We start from the raw sequence: 23763 nt of genomic DNA, 5'->3' as shown, positions 1-23763 counted from the left end.
TGAAACTTCTTGGAGGGAATACTAGAAGAACTGAAATTATGAGTCTTAGTTTTTCTCCAGTTTGGAACATCAGATCTTGTCATCATAACAGAATCAGATCTGGTTTTATCTCGTTTAAGATATCTGCAATTCTTTTGCAAGTGACCTGGTTTTCCACAATAAAAGCAATGTTTAGTAGAATGGAAAAAATTATGTTTAGCGTTACCTGAATGTGTATGTGCTTGCTTTGGAGTTTGACAAAATTTCCTCTTTTCGTCATCGGCAGTTGGTAGAGATCACTCACTTTTGTCAACCGTGGAAGGTTTTGGTTTAGAAGAATCTTTAACTATGACAAATTTTACCTCTTTTTAATACCAGGAGCGTCTATTCCTTCATAGCCCAATCCTCATGTATCACGATGAATTCTACATGCTCCCAATATTGAGGTTAATTTTTCTGAGCTGCTATTTCTAGACAAACTCTCTTTTAAGCTCGAGTTTTCTTCTTCCAACCCTTTGACCTTTTCGAGCGCAATAACTAGATCATTCTTGTATGATTCACATTGAACTTTGAGATCTTCTCGTTCTAAATCAAATAACAAGTTCATCTCAATGTTCTCCAAGTTATCTAGCTTTTCTTGAAGAATATTTTCCATATCTCGACTTCCGACAATTTCTTCTTTAAGCATTCGTATTTCGATGAGATAATCTCTTGCACGAACGAAGTCTGTCATATTTAACTTTCTCACTGAGTATGGTGCTTTCAGCTTCCGAGAGTTTTGGATGACATTCCTTCAGAATATTATTAGCAACTGGATCTTTATGGAACATTTCTTCGACATAATCAGAATCAGTACCCCAAAGAATTTTTCAGAAGCTAATGCAACCTCGCATGCGTACTCTTGGTGATCGTAATATTCGGGTCCATCATCAAGAGTAGGCAAAGCTGGTGCATATGCCGATTGTCTACGACTCCAGCTAGGACATACTGAAGACAAGTGCCCGAAACCACGAAAATTATAGCATTGTACATCATCATTAGGAGATGTTGTAACTTTATAAAAACTCTTTTTCCTGTCTCTCAAGAGTTTTCTAAATTGTCGTGGAGTAACATCCTTAGTATCTGGCGAACCAGATTTATCCTTAGAGGATTCAGAATTGTTTGCAACTTTAAGAAAATCACCTCTTTTCTAAATGCGTGTTCATTATCAAAGATCTTTAACTTTCCAACAAGAGTATTTCTGGAGAATGTAGAAATATCGTTTGCTTCTTCAATGGCATGTTTCTTAGACTCGTATATTGATGGTAGAGACCTGAGAATTTTGCACACAATAACTTTCACTGGAATAGTTCTTCCTAATCAAATATGAGGAGTTAACTATTTGAGAAAGTCTTTGGTTAAACTCATTAAAGGTTTCATCATCAGACATGCGAAGGTTTTCCCAGTCAGAAGCTAGATTTTGAAGCCTTTCTTCTTTTTTTGTGGCATTCCCTTCGAATACGGTTTCTAAGATATCCCAAGCATCTTTAGACTTATTACATGTAGTAACGTGGTGTTGAAGATCTGAGGTAATGACATGGATGATATAATTTAATCCGCCAGAATTTTGCTTTGCAGCAAGAATCTCAAGTTTATCATAATCACCAATATCCTTTGCAACAGTTACACCATTTAATGTAACTAATGGAGGATCATAGCCATTAACAATACGAACCCATGATTGAAAATATCTCGCTTGTATAAAAGAACGCACATCAATTTTCCACCATAAATAGTTTGTTCCATCAAAGACTGGTGGTACGTGTATAGAGATAGCACTTCTGTCCATATAATCAGATTGCTACAAACACAGACTTATGAGGTATTAGCGTGTTTGCCTACTCTGATACCAATTGAAAATGCGGGGGGTACAACAACCATACCCAACAAATTCGTTTGGCAATCTGAGAGGACTTACTCTAATATACTTTCAAGGGAATCAACTAGACAGTCAGACTCAATCTTGAAAAAAGTATATCAAAGAGTTATATCTCTATTTCTCAATTCGATCTGCAATCAAACAAATAGGAATTTGCGAGCCCGGTTGAATATAAGAAATAACTTGGACGGTATCAAAAACCAATATCTAAGTGTCGATCAATTTAATCAACAACCAAGGTTGGATTCCCAATTGATTGAACTTACGCACAACCTGTGATATTACAATTATAAAGATAAACAATATAATGCGGAAAAGAAATAACACAGACACCAGAAATTTTGTTAACGAGGAAACCGCAAATGCAGAAAAACCCCGGGACCTAGTCCAGAATAAACACACACTGATTATAAGTTGTTACACCAATTTCCTACTACCTATTTGGACTAGATGTAATACCTGCTTCAGCACTAATAAAACTCCTAGCACAACACCGATTGTCTTTAAGAATTCTTCTCGTAAATCTTCTAGCAGAACCAAAGGCTCTCTTTAGAATATACAACAACACGATTGATACGATTCGATCTTTTGTTTGCACAAAACACGGATTTGATTTCCCTTTAGATGTAAATCAAGGTTTTGGAAATCTTGTGTTTATTTTGATAAAAACAATTACTAGGTAAAAGTAATATCAAACAGACTTGTAAATTAGGGATTATTATACTCTTTAATAAAGGAAGAGAAACCTAATGATTCTACAACAAGAACAACTAGAATAAATCTAGATATATCTTGTTTAAAACTTCTTAAGGTTTTTTACGAGATACTTTAATCGAAGTTTTCTTTCTAGCTTCCGATTTCGACTAACAAGTGTTGGTATACGATCGGAAACTGAAGTCTATCAAAACCTAGGGTTTATGATCAACAAATCTTGAATGGTTTTATATCAGAAGATAAAACCTTAGAATAGACAAGAGGTGAAAAACCTAGATTACGAGTTGTATAATCAATCACGAAGATTAAACCCAACTTGGGTACTAAGCCCAAGTCCAATGAGGAAATACCCATGGAACAAGAGAGATAAGGATGGGATTAATGAAGAAGGAATAGGATATATTAAGGAAAGAATGTCATTAGAAGTAATTAAGGAAGTTTAGGACATGTGGCATGATGTCACAAAAGGAGGGATTTTGGAAAGTCTATATAAGGAAGGACAAGGTACAATGGAAAGGCAACTCTCTCTCTTACCATTCCTAGTAATTGAGATCATGAGGTGTGACTAGGACGGGTAGGACCAAAACCATATTCACCCTTCAAAAGTACGCATACCCGGTATCCATACCACAAAAAGTCCGTGAACTCATGAATCTGGAATGGTACGCATACCTAGTATGCATACTGAAAAAGAACTGTTTGTTCTGAAACCGGTGTGGTATCCATACCCGGTGCGCAAACCGAAAAAATTATGTGTGTTTCGGAACTTTATATATGTCTTAAGGGTACACATACCCGGTACCATGACAAATATAGTTACGAACAAGGTTGAAGTACACATACCTGGTACACATACTTACCTTGTCGAATATTTTTAGATGCACATAAAATTATTTCTGTGAGATAACTCGCATTTGAATAAATCTCTAAGAAAACTATATAGACATGATTGATCATATTATAACCTATGGTTGTGACTCAAACTTAAAATCTTAAGTGTTTATAAAAATGATTAAGCTTATAGTTTAATCGGCTAGTTTCGACTAAGCGTTTATGAACAATGTCTTTGTGCACGGTTCGGTTGCTGTTCATCTTAACCAGAGTGTATATCTTGATATGTCAATCACATTTCAAAGATCCATCTAACAGTGGATATTGTCGGATTGGTTCCAGAACTATCTTAGCTTAAACCTAAAACAACCTATGCTTGGAACCTCAAAACAACTGGGATCTTTGAATCCAGATACTACTCTTGTGTGTCCTGGTTGTAAACTAGATTTGTCCTCTTCGTAAAACCCTTTTAGAGTTTAGCGACTAAAAATACTTCATAGGGATTCGTGAATCCAAGACCAACTATCTTTTATCTTGATAGTTCGAGTATCCTGATCTTGTTTGAATGCTGAGCTTGCTCCATCAATCAAGATAGATAGAAATCGTACAAAGTTTTCTCCGTCTCAGACTTTGTTGATTCCACAAGTTTAATACTTGTGATGTGAATAATAATCTAGGTTGCTCTTCGGGAAGCATAAGTCTGGATTTTGAGGTTAGTTAGACTTTGTCTATTGTTATCGATTTCCAGTCTCACCTTGATCTACGATCAAAAAGTAAATCACACATATAGGCTTATCTATGGGGGGCAGATTGGTTTAAAGTCTTCAATTGAGTTGAAGCAACTCTTAGGCTGTAAAGGACGTAAGCTAAGGGAATCTATTACGCGAAGTCCTGCTGAGATTCAAGAGGCGTAGGGAGCGCAACTGTAACTGAATTGTTGTGAGGGTTTAATTCGGTCTCAGCTACATTCAATCCGAAGTTAATTGGTAGTACGCTAGTGTCTGTAGCGGTTTAATACAGTTTGGTGTTCAATCTGGACTAGGTCCCGGGGTTTTTCTGCATTTGCAGTTTCCTCGTTAACAAAATTTCATGTATCTGTGTTATTTCTTTTTACACATTATATTGTTTATCTTTATAATTGAAATATGTATGTTAATCAGTCAAAGTAGACACATCCATCCTTGTTTGTTGGATATGACTTGATTGATTCTTTGATATTGATCTTTGGAATCGTCCAAGTACTTTCACACGCAAATCAGGTTCACAGACTTGTCTCTGTAAATTTTTAGATTGTGAGGGAAATAGATATAACTTTAAATATTATTCCTTGATTGAGATTTATTAAGTTGAAATCTCGGAATTGTATTTAAGTTTGTCCATACAGGTTACCTAAGAAAAATTTGGTGGTGTATCTTGGTACCCCCACGTTTTCAATAACCTAATATGTACCCAAACTGTAATATGAACCGAGTTCCAACAAGAACTTGTAATCTTTCTTTCAAGATATGAATTCTCAAGAATAAATCTTTTTAGGTTCTATATATAATTTTAGGCTTAAAAAATGTCAAGGTTATTTAGCGTACTACTAATCATATTTGTATTATAAATATCTATAATACAAAACAGAAGAGGTTTTTGAGCCACCGACGGACGGATAACATTTTCAGAGACAAACGGATGATCCGACCATCCCAGTCTCATCCTAGCCATTCACATCTAACGAATGTAAGAGTTGTAACCTTCTTCCATTATGGCTATATGCATTGATAACCCTCATAATTAGCTTCACACTAATTAAAAAAAATGTCACACCAAAAAATAAAGTGGACAATTAAATATTAAAACCAAGTAGAACTCATATTTTATTGTAGAAAAAAAAAAATCCTTGCACTATATCTTTAAGAAAATCAGATTAGCCAAACCTTTATCAACTGCAAAACACAAAGAACACTGAACTCCGGCGGTTACAATGTGTAAAACTCAAACAACAAAGAATTTTAGATCCTCTTTTTAAAAATACAAAAAATAATCGAAAAATAAAATCCATATCCATAAAATGACTCACTGAAAGTTTATTCTTAAATCATATACCTTATTTTAATTTCACTACTCGAATAAGCCAGCTTTCATCAACCTGCAAAACACAAGTAACATTAGAGCATTTGAGGTTGCAATGTGTAAAACCCAAAGAACAAATAACTTTAGGTACTTTTTTTATAATACAAAGAATAATTATCATAATTTTCATTATCTTAATAGTCGTACCTTCACGTTCCCCTGAAAAATGAACTATGTTTTCATCCATAACAAGTTTAGCATTCTTAGGAACATTTGAGAATTTTTGATCCAGATCACATCTATCTTTTCGTCTATATAAACATGATTGGCAATCGTGCCTTGAATTTTTACGGGGATATCAGATCTTATTCATTCATTGATGCCATAAATAGTTTAATCAAACTCTGCTTCCTCTTTAAATTGAGACTCTTTGTCGTGAAAGGTGAGATATGAATGGCTCGAGCAGCGGTTTAGCCTTAGAAATGTAAGCACAAAAAGTAGCATTCTTGACCGTGTTTAATCTTAAATTTAAGCTCGAATATTAAAAATCTTGAATGGGTATCTTTCTGTTTTTGATTTATATTTTCTACGTATGGGAAGACATTTGGTATTTTTGGTTTGTTTCTACACCAAGAAACGTCTCAATAAGGGCCATCATAATTCAAAAGAAAATTGAGGACATGCATTGCGTGATTAAGATATACAACTCACTTTTTTCTTATTTTAATTAGACCAAAAATACCGGAATGGAATCACCAGAGCATATGGATAATGAACACAGGACGATAGTTCTTGAGATCTAAGAATAATTTCTGGGAGGATGTAATTTTATTTATTACTCATCGGATGAAGATTCCGCATTCATCAAAACCACCAATCTTTGGGGAGCGTAAAATTTTTTATTGAAGGCCAAAAAAAAGATAATTTACCTGGGTTTTTATCAAAAACTATTATTTTACTTAGTTAGAAGTGTAACCGAATATATAATTATTTGGATGAAAAATATCTAAGATATTCATAGCTACAAAATTTCATGATTCAAAATAAGTCTTATGACAATGTGTAAGAATTATCAAAATCATTATGATAGAAAATTATCCCGTCTCATGCCGTGCCGGCACGGGTTGTTTCTAGTAATCAATATAACGATAAAAAAGTAACACAAGAAACCAGAAATTTGTTAACGAGGAAAACTGCAAAGTAGGAAAACCCCATGACCTAGTATGGAACTTGAACACCACCTGTATTAAACCGCTATACACACTAGCCTACTATCATACCTCATACTCGAATGTAGTTGAGAGCAAATCGAACCTACGATAAATTTAGCTTCAGCTGTGCTCCTTTACGTCTCTTGAGTCTCCTAAGACCCTACGCAAAAAGATTCCTCTAGCAGACGCCCTTTACAGGCCTAGGAATTTCTTCAACCTAAGTGAAGACTTTTATGAATATTTTGCCTCTAACAGAAATCCTATTTGATTTCCTTCAGAAAGATATTCAATTAAGGTATGGAAATCTATATGTTATGAGGGATCCTCAAGAAAATAAGATATCAAGCAAACTCAAGATTAGTTTGGACTTATTCTATTCAAAAGTTATAAGATGCATAACCAATTCTACCTCACAAGAACAAGCTAAACAAATCAAACCATAAGTGATTTAGATATCTATCTCGTGGAATCACAAAAAGTCTGAGACAAAAAGTACTTTGTGGTCGTATCCATCAAGTTCCTGATCTCTAGAAGACCAATAAGAACAAGATTCAGATAACATGAACTATCAGGTAAAAGATAATCTGACCGGTTTCACTAGTCCCTTAGTGAAGTCTTTCAAACTCATAACATAATACAGTTTCACTAGAGGAAGCCTGGTTTTTTAAAAGACGAATCTAGTCTGCAATTAGGACATATAAGTGTTAGGATTAAGTTTCTAGTGTGCAGGGAGTCCTCTTTTTATATTGATGAGAAATGCTAAATAAAGCAGGTTCGTGAACGAGTTTCCATGTTTACGAATTTTTTTATATATTCAAGCAAGCTAAAATTTTCATATAGAATGTGCATGACAGCATGTGAGATGTTTGCTTTCAATCACAAAGAAGATTTAGTAATGCACCAAGACAACACCATAAATCCATGGCTAAGTGGTTCTGGAACCATCAAGCATAAGTAGAGTAATTATCACAAGACTGAATTGATTCATGAACTGTTTCGCAACTCAAAGTCGTCTCGTAACTCAAGAACCTTTTGATTTGAGCAAGTTCTACTTGGAAACAAAAGGTATACAAGAAACATTCAAAAGTTGCTGATTTGGGAACTATGCAAAATTATTCGTGTACCTTTGAATGAAATAGTGTGCAGTACTATCTCCAAATGATTAATTCGTGAATTGATCAATTCAGTTCGTTTATGTGAGTCAATTAAGATAAAAGTATCAAGTCTATAAATTAAAAGTTCAAGTTTGTGAACTGGTAAAACAATCAGTGAATTTTGAGAACTAACTTGAATTACTCCTTAGCTTGCGTTCTTTATTGTACTAAAGTCAGCGATATGTCTCAGTTGATAGAATGGTAGATAATATGAGTAAATAGGATAGTCAGTCTTCACATACCTTTGCTAACGGAGTTCCTGTTGATGTTTTCTTCAGTCTTCAATCTTCAAGGTCGATTAGTGAGTACTCATACTTAACTACCATGCTCTAATCCTAGTCCGATATGACTTTACTAAACTATAAATCAAGACATATATTTGATCGACTAAAATGGACAACAAGTTTGACATACCAAAACTTGTAAGTCTGACTGAGTGATGCTCTAACTATTTTATTTTTATTTAGTTATTCTTCTGCAATGCTTTTTTTGTGCATTGCATAAGCTTATACAATATGAGTTTTCTTTTTGTGTATTGTTATAGGTAGTTTAGTTTTTTGCACGCTAGTTGTTCTTATGCATCATGTGTTTATCTTTGCATATTTTTTTATACAAATTAGTACACCTTTTGTGTATTGATTTTATTATAGGTTTTGTACGCTGGGTATTCTTATCTAGAAAGTGTTGTCCACAAGCTTGTATCGCTTTTGGTTGGGAGAACTGAAGCCTTGGTAATCAGATTACAAGACAATCTGATCAATTCTGCAAACTAAGAGGATGAAATTTACCTAAGAATCAGCATTTCAATTTGTTAGAGCATAGCTCGGTTGAACCCACCAAGCGTTGGTATGTCAAGTTTGGTTGTCATATTTTAGTGAATCAAAACTCAATTTAAGAGTCGCTTGATTATATACTAGAACAACTTCGTATAGGTTAGGCTAGAAAGATTAGGATAATGAGACATACAAGTATTACTCGAAGATTTGAAGAATGTGAAGAAGTAACAAGCTACATCGAGGACATCATCCTTCCTCTTGAGGTTAGTAATATTTTGACTTGAATTGTTTCATTCCCAACGTATCTTTCAAGTCGTGCTATATTGAAAACATAACTGCGAAGATGTGAATGATTATACTCTAGTAAACATAGTGTTAAGGAATTAGAATACGAAGTATAACACTTATCTTTTGAACTTCGTATATGAGACATCGACATAATCGTATGAATGCTATTGTGATTATGTGTATGGGTATGGATGAAGATTTCGTCCTAGGAAACAATGTTTACATTCTTTTAAAGGAAGTATATTCATGAAATTGTTTTATGAATCGAAAGGGAAATCGCTATGCTTATTGGTATCGTTATTCATTGCATATCTTTGGATTACCAATATGTGTGAGTTAGTAGAACCGATCATAACTTGTTATGTATCTTGGTAAAACTAGTCACAATGCCTGACTTATGTATTGGTATGACTTTTATTAGTGTAACCGATCCTAAGTAATCACCTAAGATGGTATGATCAATATTTGTAATTGGTGTAACCGATCCTAGTAATTGGTGTGACAGATCACAAAAGAGTGTGTAATCGATCCTTGTAATTGGTGTAACCGGTCCTGGTAATTGGTGTAACTGATCCTGGTAACTGGTGTGACCGATCACAAGTAATACCATGAGAATATGGTAACCGGTCCTGGTAATTGACGTAATCGATCCTGGTAACTGATGCAACCGGTCCCAGTAACCATATTAAGGTAGAACCGATCCTTGTGTTTGGTAAAACCGTAAACCCATGATTAGTGTATTGATATTTGATCAATGACATAGTTCTTGGAAATCAGATGAACCCGTTCTAAACTTGTTTGGAAGTGTGGTATAATCGGTTCCAAGATTGTAAATATGAAAAAGGATTTACAAATAAATAAGATGTCGACATACTTTGAACATGTTCAGTAACTCTTATCTTTTATTGTTCAAAGATATTCCTTAATAACTCAAGGAGATCCCGGACCGAAATAAGTTGAGAATCTTTCAATTAAGGTTGTTGATTTTATATGCTTTTAATTACCCGCAATTAAAATGCATATCTCTGGAAATAAAAATTGGTAATGTGCATTTACTAATTGGAGATTTTCTAGTAGGATTTCGGTTAATTTTTGACAGAGCATTTCTAGGAATTATGAAAACCGAATTTGGTAATTTATTGCATATCTTAACAATATTCGGTTTTGGAAATTCCATGGTGTCCAAACTTCCTTGGTCTATAAATACCCAAGTTTGCATTTCGAGCAAACTATCCGAAGATCCAGCAAAACTACCTTGTTGTGTTGTTTCTGGTGGAGCCATCTATTCGGAGAGGAAAGTACCCTAATTAGGCGAAATCTCTTACGACCGCTCGTTTAAAGACTTCTGTTGGATCAAGAAGTTCTACGAGTACCGTTGGTGGGAAACTAGATAGTTGCAGTATTATTAGTTTTTGATTTGATTTGATTGACTAACGGTTGTTGAACTTTGATTGCACCTAGTTTGTTTATTCTTGAGAATCTTCTCTTCTGATATAAGATTCACTCAAACTAGATCGAAGTGTCGAAGGTATCTTTAGAACTGTTTGTAGATCTAACGACGTCTTGTGATAATCCATTGTTAACATACTCCATTATGTGCGTGATTGATCACAAGAGATTCAAGTTGTGGTGTGCAGGTGTTTATTGAAGATTTAAGAAGATTTGAAGACAAAGAAGATTTCTTATTGGTTTCATAATCTTTGGTGTGCACAAAACTTGATCGGCTGGGATCCAACTATAATCGATTTATCTTTGATAGATTTGATTGATTAGTTGCGTAGATCGGCATCAGTATTTAGTATCTTGGTAGATCCTATTATTGATTGCTAAATCTAAACTCTGCTACTTTGGTAGTTTTTGGATAGACAGATCTAAACCCGACAAAGGAGTTTATTGGATTAAACAGAAGAGACTTTGTCCAACTCATATCACTGATATTGAATAGAGTTGTTACCGAACATATTTGTTGTTCCTTTACCTGTTTGGAATACGAACCAAAGGAATTATTCCAGTGCGTGCACTTATTGAATATTGGAAGCGCGGGGATACTGAAGAAACTAGGTGAACTATAGGTTTAGTTGCTTGGTCTCAGCTATACGAAGTTGGTGTGATTTTGTATAGCGGCTTAATTATGAGAGTATTCAATTCCGGACTAGATCCCGGGGTTTTTCTGCATTTGCGGTTTCCTCATTAACAAAATCTTGTTGTGTCATTTACTTTTGTTTTCCTCAATTATAATTGTTGTTATTATAATTTAGAGCAAATTACACAAACGTTAACTCCGTATTACTTGATAGTGATCCTATAGAGTTTGGTTAAGTCCGAACCTATTATCAAGTAATCACACTTTGATTGTTATATAGTCTCGATCTCGTATCCATAGAAAATCACACAAAGTGTGAATACCGATTCGTTGTATGGTCTCGACTCAGTCCATAGACTATCACTTTCCATAAGAGGACTTATAGGTGGAAAAGTTCAAGATTATGGTATATTTGGGTACCCTCGTCTTTTCACAATTAATTTGATTCCCTCAAAATCTTTACTTTAGGATTATAATGGTTAAACAGTACAACCGAATCAGATTACAAGGAATGCAATATTATTTCTCGTAAAACGATTGAACTACCCTTTTTTCCAAATAAAATTCTACCAAAAATATAAAACTAAATATCATTTTATTTTAGTCTCTATAACAATTGAAAGACCCAAAAATCCTTATAATGCCAGTGAACCAATTACTATTTTCACCAACCAAGATCCCAATAATGATATTGTTTGGTCTTTCTTTCTTCGTTTGAGAAAGATCAAACTGACATATGTTTTTCATGATTCTAATAAGGTATAATCCCTGAATCTTCTATTAATGGTTTAAGATTATCGTGATAATAGAGATTTAAGTATAACATGAGGATTCTTGATGAAAAGAAAGCAACACATTTATGTACAATCGATTTCGAAAAAGCGTTCGACAATGTAAGCTGAGATTTTTGTAGAGAGGCTATGGACGGATGAGATGCGCTCAAAAGTGGATTATGATTTGTGTAAAGAGAGTTTGGTTCTCGGTTCTTATCAATGGAAGTTCCAAGAGATACTTCACTAGTAAAAAAATAATTCGTCAAGGTGACCCTCTCCCTCAGTTTTTATTTCTTATTGTCGCTGAAGTTCTTTCCTTAATGATGTTAAAATACAAAGAGGAAGTTCGTATTAAGGGTTTTAATGTCAAAGATAATGGGAATTCTATTACGCATCTTCAGTTTGCAGACAATTCTTTATTTTTTCTGGATGTCAATGAAGATCAGGTGAAACACCTGAGAATGATTTTATTAGGCTTTGAGTTTTTATCTGGTTTTAAAATCAACTTTGCGAAAAGCAAGTTGTATGGCGTGGCTTTGAATGATGATATGAGTCACTTTGCTTCTATTTTGGGTTGTCTTAGCGATTCTCTTCCTACTTCTTATTTAGGATTACCTCTTGGTGATAGTTATACAGGTACAAGATAAAATCGAGTCATAGATAAGTGCACTCAACGCTTATCTTACTTGAATAAATATAATCTCTCTAAGACTGGTAAAACTATCTTAATCAAAAGTGTGTTAGCTAGTTTACCTATTTACTTCATGTCTTTATTTGAGATTCTTGTTTCTGTGGCTAATAAGATTGGGAAAATAATGAGGGATTTTTTGTTGGATGGGCAGCACAATAAAAAGAAGATTCGGTTAGTGAAGTGGTCAATTGACTAACAAAAAATAACAAGGGCTCTTGGTATTAACAGTCTAAGGCATATGAATGATGCTCTGTTAGTGAAATGGTTATGGAAATTTGCATTAGAGGATGACATGCTATGGAGGAAGATTATAATTGAAAAGTATGACATTTGTCGAATCTGTTATTTCTAATCCTCCTAGAGGTTCCTATGGGGTTTCATTATGGAAGGGAATTATGGCAAGAACTTCAATTTTCAAATAGAACATTTCAAAGTTAATAAAGGGTCCAAGGTTAGATTTTGTGAAGATTGTTGGCTGTTTGACAGAGATATGAAGACTGAATTCCTTGATATCTACAACGAAACTCGTTCTAAAGGTAAATTTATTTTTACGGTTAGTAATGGATCTACTGTATCGTCTAGTTGGAATCTCGAAATCCCTAACAGACTTGATACTGTTTCGAGAGCCCGGTTGGAAACTATAAAGGCCAAGATGAATGTGGTGAATTTTATTTGGTCAGATGAGGAAGAAATCAGTTGGAAACTCAACAAAGACAAGATATATTTTGTCAAGTTTTGTTATGAGTATATTCATCAAGATTTTATATCATGTCTTGATAGTCGGATCTTCAAATATATTTGGGGGCAGGCATATCCCCCTAAAATTATTTTTTCATTTGGTGTGTTTTTCAAAATAAAATCCCAACTAAGGATTTTTTTAGGCGTAGAGGTATGCAAACTGCAAGTGGTTGTGTACTTTGCGGTGAGACCGAAACTACGGATCATTTATTTATTCACTGTGTTTTTGCTCAAGGGTTGTGGAACCATTTTAGGAGCGAGCTTCAATTTTCTTTTGTCTTCCCTTCCTTGATGAAGACTTTATTGTGTACCCGGTATGCCAAGGATTTGAAGAAGTCGCAGAAGAAGTTGTGGGCTATGATACTTGCTATGATAGCTTGGTCAATTTGGTTGGAAAGAAACGCTAGAGTCTTCTCGGAGAAGAAAATGGAGCTTCAAGAGGTTATTTCTAAAGCGAAATACTGGGCTTTTACATGGGCTATATGTGTTATTAAGTTTCAGCATGTTTCTTTTGAAACTGTTATTGACAATTGGAAACAGATGTATTTTCAACCTCCCTAGGTACATCTGTTTTGTTAGCATTCGATGTCTTTCTTGTATCTCTTTTCTTGTCTTGCTCTTTTTTCTTTCTTTTCTTCTCTATATTTTTTTGGGGTGGTACAATTTTTTTGTACCTTTTTTTGATCAATGGAAATCTTTGCTTCGCTTATCGCAAAAAAAAAAAAACACATTTGGAGGTATCAAAAGCATCTTATATTTAATCCATCAATTTCCTAAAACTGCAGTTGAATTATGTCAACCAAACACCTTCATTTTTTTATAAAAAAAACATCTTTTTTGTAATTCGAGTACTGGAATCCAACTACCAGATAATTGGGTCATTTGACCTAAAATTATTTAACCAAAAAGTAGTGGTAAGGGAACTTTTTGACTGCATATCTACTCTTTTTTTTTTTTGAAAGTCAAATATATTGAAACAGAAATAGGGGTTACATGAGGCTAATACCCCTGTTGGCTGCCCTTATCTCAGAATTATGAACTGAAATATGGGAATCTTCCAACAGGGTAGTTCTCTCAGAATGAGCATAATTTGCATTTGAAACAAAAAAACTAGCATCATCAATTTAAGCATAAGAAAGGAAAGATGGCATTTGTCTCCACTGTTGTTTGTAGTAGCCTTCTTTTCGTGCATGTTTTGCTAGTACATCAGCGACGTTGTTACTACTCCTTTGACTGAATGTAAAACCCAAAAAATGCTCACAAGACTTCAGTATTCTCTGAGCTTCATTTACTATGGCTTGATTTCTCCAATGAATAGTGCTTGATAGGACTTTAGCATAATCTAAAACTCCTTTGCAATCTCCCTCGATCCAGAAATGTTTAAAATCCATGATTGTTGCCCACTTTGCTGCTTCAAGCAAAGCTAAAGCTTCTGCCTCTTCAGGGCTGGAGGCAAAGATGGCCCCAGATCCAGCTTGGACAGTTGTACCTGTTGCAGAGCGAAAGATTAGTCCATAACCTGCAATTGATTTTTCATCAATCCATGAGGCGTCAAAATTCAACTTGAACTGATTTAAATTGGGAGGGAGCCATCTTTTATTGATGTTAGGGTTCATAATACAATCAACAACTAAAGTTCTTGCAACATCAGATGCCTGGCTAGATTCACCATTCATAGACAAATTATTTAGTAAAGATGGAGACCAGAATTTTATGTGTCTAATTACTGCCATAGAGAGCTGGAGACTAGACGCTGATTTATCTTGAAAGACCCTTAAACACCTTTCTTTCCAGATCAACCAACATTTGGTTGCAATAATTTCAATGACATTATTTGTAGAATTTCCTGTAATCCAGTTCGTATATAGACTCAAAAAAGGCGAGTCTGAAGTGAGATTAAAATTCAAACCTTCCAATGGTGGAAGCATCCATACAGATTTTGCATATGAACAATCAAAGAACAGATGTTGTAATGATTCACATGGATGATTACAAAAAATACAATGCAAATCAATGTTATCCATGTACTGTCCTAGCATTTTCCTAACAGGTAGTGTGGATACATTTCCACAAAAAAATCTTTATTCTTAAGGACACATTTAATTTCCAAAAAGCTTTCCAGAAAGCTATAGTGGCCTGCGAGTTTTGGTCTTGTATGTTATTTTGCAGTTTATCATACAATGTTTAAACTGTAAATTTCCATTCTTAGTCAGTAACCATCTTAAAATGTCTCGTTTCATGTCTGGAAATATCTTGATGTTTAAAATTCTATCTGAGATAGATTGGGGAAAGTTATTTCTAACTTTTCCAATATTCCACTTCTATGTAGTTGGGTTAATCAACTCAGCTACAAGTGTTATAGAGTTTGAGTTTGAACCACATAGTGATTCAAGAGTTTCATCCAAGCCCGGTATCCATTTATCAGTCCAAATGTTTATTGTTTTTCCATCCCCTATCTCCCAATAACTATATTTAAGGATCAGGGACACTCCTTGTTTGATACATTTCCAAATCCATGTTTCGTTGTAATGTTTTTTAGAGTGGAAAATTGTTGTGTTTTTAAAGTACTTTTCTTTTAGAATACTTGCCCATAAAGCTTTTGGTTGGGATGCCAATCTCCAAGCCAATTTGGCTATCATAGCCAAGTTCATTTTGTTTGCATCTTTGAATCCTAATCCCCCTAAAAATAGTGGTTTGCACAAAAATTCATAGCCTTTTAAATAACAAGCTCTAGCAATTTTCTGTTTTCCCCACCAGAACTCTCTCTGGATTGCATTAATCCTATGCGTGATCTTTTTTGGAAGAATGAAACATCCCATTTGATAAATGGGGAGACTGGTTAGTACTGATTTGTTTAGTAAAAACCTACTAGATTGAGCCAAAGAGGTACCATTAAAACTCAGCACCCTACTTTCCATTTTTTGAACTATGGTATCCAAGGTTTTAAGTTTGGATCTATCTACAAACAGTGGGGCCCCTAAGTAAGAGTCGGTGATATCGATTTTCTTTATTTTTAAGAATCTGATCATCATTCTTTTATGTCTGGCATGAATTTTATTACTGAAAAACACACTTGATTTATTAAAGTTAATAAGCTGTCCAGATGCTAAACTAAATTGATAAATGATGTCTAAAAGGATTTTACAGCTTAACGGGCTCGCTTTTGCGAACAACAAACAGTCATCTGCGAAGAACAAGTGACTAACAGATTGAGAATGCCTAGAAATTTTTATTCCAGTTATCTTTTTTTCTTTTTCATTAGCTAATAAAAAAATAAAAAAATAACTGGAATAAAAATTTCTAGTCATTCTCAATCTGTTAGTCACCTGTTCTACTCATGTTGATGTGCGAAAAATGGGAAAAAAACTCAAAGCAAACAACAATACATAACAACCCATGGGAAAAGCAGTGATAAACAACTCATACAACCAAGTGATGCACATAAGTTTGTGCACTACATTGTATTACTCATCTTAATGCAAAACCCGAAAAAAATCAATTACTGTTAACAATCGATGGAGCCAAATGGTTGTGCAGAAACTTGTACACTGCATGTGTTATTCATCTTTAACACGTGGAAGTTATTTATGTTCTTCATATTTATATAGTATTTATTATTTATCTTTTTGGTATACTATTTATGTTCTTCATATATTTGAGATTATTCATGTACTAAAGTGTCTAGTGTGGAATTGATCTATGGAACTGGTTTGGACGGGAGAGTTCAACCCACTTTAGATTGAATGATATTTTTCCCTTGTCATTTTCATTAACAACCAAAATTTGTTGCCAAGTGCAACGCGGGTCTTGCTATTGGTAGTAGACTTAAACCCTCCAGAAGATTTTGAAAGTTTTATTCACTTTGAAGGCAAGATAGAAACTGTCATCTGAACATTTTTACTCAATTGTTCAGTCTTTTTCCTTTTCCTTTCTTCTTAGTCGATTGGTAAGACAACAAATACCTAACTACCCTTTCACATACAAGAAGTTAAAATTGAGTGTCAGTACAAAAGCAGATTCTGTTGCACAAAGTCTGTCTGTTTGATATGCAACTGCAACTCTGTGCAAGGCTGTTGTTAACTAACTACGAAGAATCACAAGTTTTCAATCATTATTAAATTTTTCCAGCAGTGTACCATGCACAGTAATCTACTTTGTTCTTTTAGTACATAACTAACAACTTCCACATGGAACATTTTAATGCAATTGCATAATCCAGTGCAATCCAGACATAACCTATCTGTCACACTTACGAGATTTGCTATCTGTAGTTTGTCCAACACAACAATGAATATTTTATAAATTCCTTCAACAATGGAGAGTAAAAAAATACAGCATACCTTTAGAAAGAAAGAAGTAAAGAAGATAATCAGTACAATCAAATACTACAATTAAAGGCTCTTTCTTTCCTTCTTTCTTTTCCTTGTTATTTCTTTTGACAGTACAAACCAAGAATCGTGATTAACAAACCCTATATTACAAACATGCAATTGTGTACAAATCTTTTACATTATTATACTTTAATGGAGTCTTTTTGTACAGTATGAGAGTTGGTGTCTAGTAGGTTTTCTAGTGATCTGGCTTTTCTGTTGCGGACCCGGCCAGCTTCTTTTAACAACTCGGTTAGCCTTCTCTTTTCATCATCAACATCAGGATTAGCTGTTCCAAGCTTTTCCTCTCTCATTCCAACAACATATTCTAAGATGCCGATTGCGTCTTCTAACCTGCAGAAGATAAAAAGTCACATACAGAGATGGTAAAAATGGCATGGTCTACTATCCTTTTCAGCAAATTTTGGAGCCTACTATCCTTTTCAGCAATGTCGAAGTATCAAATTTTTTAAAGCTTAATGATAGCATATGAGTTTGTTATATGGCTCAACTGAAAATGTTCAGCTGGTGTCTATTATCAAGTACCCATCAGATAAATAAGTATATGATGAAGCACCAATGTATAACTTATTAGAGCACAAACAATTAAGAGTGTAATAACATACCTGCCCATTGCATCGTATGTACCCGCAAGGTTGCTATACACACCCAACGTGTCAGGATGGTAAGGCCCATATTCTTGCTCCAAGACGGTCCTGGCTTCTTCAAACAGATCAGCAGCCTCGTTTATGGCATAACGTTGTACACATGCGAGCCCCATCTGATTCAAAGCAATCCCAAAGAAAGCAGATTTCTTCTCACCACTTACTCGAAGCTTCGTAACAGCACTCTTAAAGGAGTTGTATGACTCTGAATAATTTCCCAGCATATAATACATTACCCCCATCTGAGCCTCAATTCCTGCAATTGTGCTTTGATGACCAGGCGCATTGGCATATATCTTCAAAGCCTTTTTGAGCAACTTGAGAGCCTGTTCAGGTTCATTCATGGACTCATAGATGGCAGAAACATCAGTTAAACCGCTAGCAATCTCCTCTTGGGGGATCCCTGCGATGGGTTTTCCGTAAATCCTTAGGGCATTTTCACAATAAGATTTTGATTCCCTTAGCTTCCCGGTCTTGTTGTACAAATCGGCCAAGCGTACAAAAACTGAAGCAACAGAGGGATGATTCTCTCCCTTGGTTGCCTTGTAAACTGTCAACGCCTTCTGATAAGCAAAAACAGCCTCATCATATCGAGATAAGGATAAATATGTGTCTCCAATGCTGCAATCAACTGTAGCCACCTCCATTTCTTGGCCGTTGGAAACCATGGCCATGCTAGCTAAAACAAGATGCTCGAGAGCCGCTTCATAGTCTCCCTTTGTATCACAGATAAGACCCATAAGTCTTCTATCAGCAGCCTCTTCCAAAGAAGCAGGTGCTCCACTTTCTTTATGGATATCGAGCGCCATGAGACAAAGTTTCTCAGCCTCTTCAAACTGCAGTGCTTGTACAAGGGCTTCAGCAAGATACCTGCAAGTTTCACCAACTCTTGGATCCATCTCTCCCAAAGCTTGTTTCTGGACACCCAAACCCAGTTTGTAGCACTGTAACGAATTCTCGAATTGACCTGTCATTGCGTAAGTATCACCCAATTGCATATGCCCAGCAAACTTTGCAAGCGCCTGATCTTGGTTTTCTTCTGCGGCTGGAATCTCGATTGACCGTTCAAGAATTTTAATAGCCTGATCATACTGCCCTAAGTTACAATGTATGGCTGCAACAACATGCAAACTCATGACTAGTTCTAAACTGGGACTACCATTTGAACATTTCTCAAATGACTTGGCTGCTCTTAATGCAAACTCGAGAGCTTTTTGTGGATTATCCCCGGAAAAAATCAAGTCTCTTGCTTGCTTTAGCAAAAAAGGACCAAGATCTGTGTTGTTTACACTCTCCGAAGACGGATCATCAGTTCCATTCTGTGCTTTAGCCCCTCCAAGGGCAGACCTTTGTTTCTTAGCAGAAAGAATTCCAGCAATTGATTTTCTTGGGAGCCTAGGACCTTTACTCCTGGGACTTGATTTCGGTGACTGAGTGGCATCTAACGATAATCGAGTATTTCCTTTTGACTGTGGGGAAGAGACAGAATTTACACTCAAACTTTGAGCAGCCTCCGAATTCCCAGCCTTTTCATTATTAACAGACCCACTTTCCATTATCTCCTCTTCCATTATTTCCACTTCCCTCATTTCACCTCCAACTAGATGCCTCAATTCTGAATCAATCCTGGACTCGTCACCATCTGAACCAAAACTTGCCCTCGACGGAGACTGATCAGAACTTTGCATATCACATACATTATCATAAAGATGTTGTATCGATGTATCGATACCATCATCCATTGGTGTACCATAACCCTCACTCTGTGTGCTTTGTGGATTCATAGGACTGTGCGACTTGACGGAATTTTCTTCGAAAGGGGGCGTTCTATTCCCACTACTCAGAACTTCATCTCCATTAACACCCACATCATTCACGATTCCAGGCATCTTTGTTTGTAATTCAATAACAAACTACTAAATTCAAATAAAATTATCTGCAAAAATTAATGAAAAATGAAAACAAAAATTAACAAGAATACACAAATTTTCACTTCACTGGATCTCCAAAAATAAATAAAAAATAAGTGTAAATGCTTTAAAATGTCCATCTTTATAACACCATAAAAACCAATTTAACCACTGATAATTGCATCATCACTTAAAATTAAAAAAATATAAACAAAAAAAAAATCTACTAAATACTTCTTCCTTGTTGACTATAAATAACACTATAAAAAATGAGTAAGAAATTTAAGGTTTTCTAGCATGATCTCAACAACCCGTAGTCTAAATCAAACACACAAACACATTCGTTTGAAGAAAAAAAGTTCTAACTAGATGATTTTTTTTCAAGAAATCTAACAACTGAAAATAACAACTACAGAGTGAAGAAAAAGGAGGAAAAAAAATCGTACCTTTGAAAATACTTCATTAATGGGAGTCACTGCCAAGGTTTCATCCTTTTTTTGTGGCTTTATATTACACAAGCAGAGTTGAAGAAATAAAATCTAGAGAGAGAAAAAGGAATTTTGACAGGCGGGTGGGGGTAAAGTTGGTAATATTGGTATTTAGGGGAAAATTTGTTAAATTGTGATTGGGTAACAGTACAGAGGTGGAATGTCTCTCAAAGGAAGAAAAAAGAAACTGATGATGATGAAGACTTCTTTCCCACCGTCTGAAACCGCCGATTTATTATTATAAAATTTGTTTTTTTTCTTATTTAGAATTTTCCAAGTACTACATATTACAGGAGATTTCTAAAAGTCAAATACACCCCTCGAGAAATCTTGACTTCTCTTTAGTGCTACTAGTACTACCAGTAGTAAGAATTAGCCAGCTGCGCTAGAGACTTTACCGAGTGATGGGGTTTCCATTGCTCGGTGATCTCAATGTCGCTCACTGGTCAGCAGCACGTTAGCAATATAGTGACTATCGCTCGGGGTTATGTTCGTCACCCAGTGAATTATCATCTAATAGTTACAAATTCATCTCCCTATAAATATTCAATTTCAGACTTAATTCAATTCACATTTCTTCCATATTTCTCATATAGTTTCACATCTCTTTCATAATTGTACATTTCAACTCTGTTAACTTTTTGTATTTAGAATTCTAACATAGGCGAGTTTACAGGAAACCGATGTTGTTGAAAATCGAAGATATGTTAATTGAGCCAATGTGGCAGTCAGTTTGGCTCAAAGAAGAAACTGAGGTCCAAGATTTATTCTCGCTGAAGATGAACGTATTTATCGAAAATATATTTATTTTACCATACATTGTATACTGGTGCGCATCAATAATCTAGGCCATTGTGGAAAAATATGTTTCAGAAATTTTAAGAAGAAACAATGAACTTCTAAAATCGTGATTCGAGCGTATTGAGTGGTCGCTTCGTTGGAATCAAAAAGCAAGTAACTTTATTTGTTTCTATGGTAATCCAAGCTGGTCGAAACCGAAGGAATGATGACAGCCTGATGAGCATTGAACAAAGGTGTTGGGCAGAGTGTCTCCGGATGAACGAAAAAGATTTCGAATATGAAAATTGTTATGAGATCTTAAGAGTGTTGCTTAGATATAATTTGGTCTTGTTATTTTAAGTAAAGTTTTAATTTCTTGATTCCCAAATTTAATTTAAACATAAGTTTTAGTTTTTAATAATGTTTTAGTTCAATGTAAGTTTTAATTAAGTAACAATGAATTAAAAGTATTAGACTGATTTTCAAATATAAGGCTAAAAATATAAGTCAAATTTTTGTATTCATTAATAACCGCGCCATTTTATAAGATACTACAATTAACCTAACATATAGATGTCTAATAAAATAGGTAACGGCACTGGTTTGACCCAACCAGAATAACCCAACATATATATGTCTAATAAAATAGGTAAAAGAGCAATGTATCATTGATTTCATTTTATCAAACTTTACAATCAAATTACATCACCATCAATAGAAGAATAACTTGGAATCAAACAATTCAAATTAAAATTACATAGAATGTAGAAGTCATTTATGATCAAAACAAAGTATATTGATCATACTAAAAATAACACTAGATTTAAGAAGGTCTTGGATAAAAAATTTACGGATGTCGGGGGAGTTCTCAAACTCAAGATTCGATTTTCCTCCTTACAACAAAGGCATAGTACTTTAGAGTCAACTGTCAAGTAATACTGTTTGCCTCTAAACAACTAAAGTAATTCTTTATAATTAAAATTATTTCTTAAACCACGACTTACTACTGTATCTCTTTATTTTGTGGAAGAAAACAAATTAGTTATGGTTGGTTTATCAAAGAGGGTTGTCAAATACGTTGAAGGAATTCACGGATTCTAGAGAACTAATTTTGTGTTGTTCTGTAACCAACATAAAATCACAAACTGGTACCTCTACATAATTGCCAAATTAAAATTACCAAATTCACTTTTTACATATAAACATACCACCAGATTAAGAATTTCTCATGATCCATTCGTAAAACAAAACCCATATATGCAGTTTAATTGAAGAAAATTTTTAAAATTTTATCTCATCCTTTCAAATTGCGCTACTATAAGTGGGTAGGATCCAAATACAAGGACTAAATACCTAATCAAACCTATTTCAATGATTAACCTCATATACTACAATAGAGAACCTAGAGAGTGATGTGTGACTGTAGTAGGATGGGTGTGATTACGTGAGTGGGAAGGTGGTCTCCCCAACTTATATAATGCAGGATGCGTGTGATAATTTGAGTGGGATGGTAATCTCCCTAGTTTATACAACTCTGAAGGCATTAAATAAGCCATAAATTGTGAGGTGTTGCACGATTCGCATGCCCAAAAGTAGAAAACCAAATCAAACTTTGGATAATTAGCGATATTTCAGCCGACTAATTTATGTGATCCTTTATTTTCCTTGAACTAAAATTGGTGAATTTCCTAAAGTTAACAATATTTATAAATTTTGCGTCTCATTACATTTTTAATTTTGAAGTTTAAATCCATGTAAGTTAGTGAAACTGTTTAATTTCTCAAAGAAGGCAGGCAACCGAATAGGTTCTGAATCCTATCTATGATATTCTATCATTTTGTATCTATTGGTGAAGCTTTTTGAGAGGACGATTATGGAAAAAATCGTATGTAGCTGTGATTCCTTGTCCATGTTTCAATTGAATTAATTTCTCAATATTGTGGTGCTTTGATTTGTTTCGACCTTGGGCGTGCCAGGGTATTGTTTCTGATATAACTAATTTTGGGCATTACATGGTTAATATTTTCTTTTTGATTTCTTTTTTTTCCTGGAAGTATGTACTGCGCACTGTAGTTTTCTAAATATTTTATTCATCATCCGCTTGACAATCACCATGTCATATTAACAATACCGATAATTGTTAAGCGCAAATTGCTCTCAAAGTTGTTAGATACATTTGGAAATGATCTGATCAATATTTATTTGCAGGTCTCAAAAATTATGAAAGTTTTTAGTAAACATGATTGATACATATAATAAAACAAATCATTTGATGTTTTTAATCCCAAAAGACATAAATAATGGCCATAATAAACTTTGTAATTTTTAATTTAATT

General features: G+C 34.6%; 2 protein-coding genes across 2 annotated transcripts; both read right to left on the bottom strand.

Moving 5' to 3' along the window:
• Positions 1-14338: 14338 nt before the first annotated feature.
• LOC113279445 lies at positions 14339-15253 on the bottom strand. The gene has a single exon (XM_026528139.1). It carries the CDS (start codon positions 15251-15253, stop codon positions 14339-14341), a length of 915 nt encoding a protein of 304 aa, XP_026383924.1.
• A 2230-nt stretch (positions 15254-17483) lies between these two features.
• On the bottom strand, positions 17484-20743 carry LOC113282408 (protein KINESIN LIGHT CHAIN-RELATED 3-like). The gene is made up of 3 exons (XM_026531400.1): positions 20606-20743; positions 18211-20185; positions 17484-17938 (listed from the first exon to the last, which is right to left on the bottom strand). Exons 2-3 carry the CDS (start codon positions 20136-20138, stop codon positions 17728-17730), a joined length of 2139 nt encoding a protein of 712 aa, XP_026387185.1. The 5' UTR covers positions 20139-20185; positions 20606-20743; the 3' UTR covers positions 17484-17727.
• Between the last annotated feature and the right edge of the window lie 3020 nt (positions 20744-23763).

This window comes from Papaver somniferum, chromosome 5 (assembly GCF_003573695.1).
Source record: "Papaver somniferum cultivar HN1 chromosome 5, ASM357369v1, whole genome shotgun sequence".
Lineage (NCBI taxonomy): Eukaryota > Viridiplantae > Streptophyta > Magnoliopsida > Ranunculales > Papaveraceae > Papaver > Papaver somniferum.
This window is presented reverse-complemented; position numbering and strand designations above follow the sequence as displayed.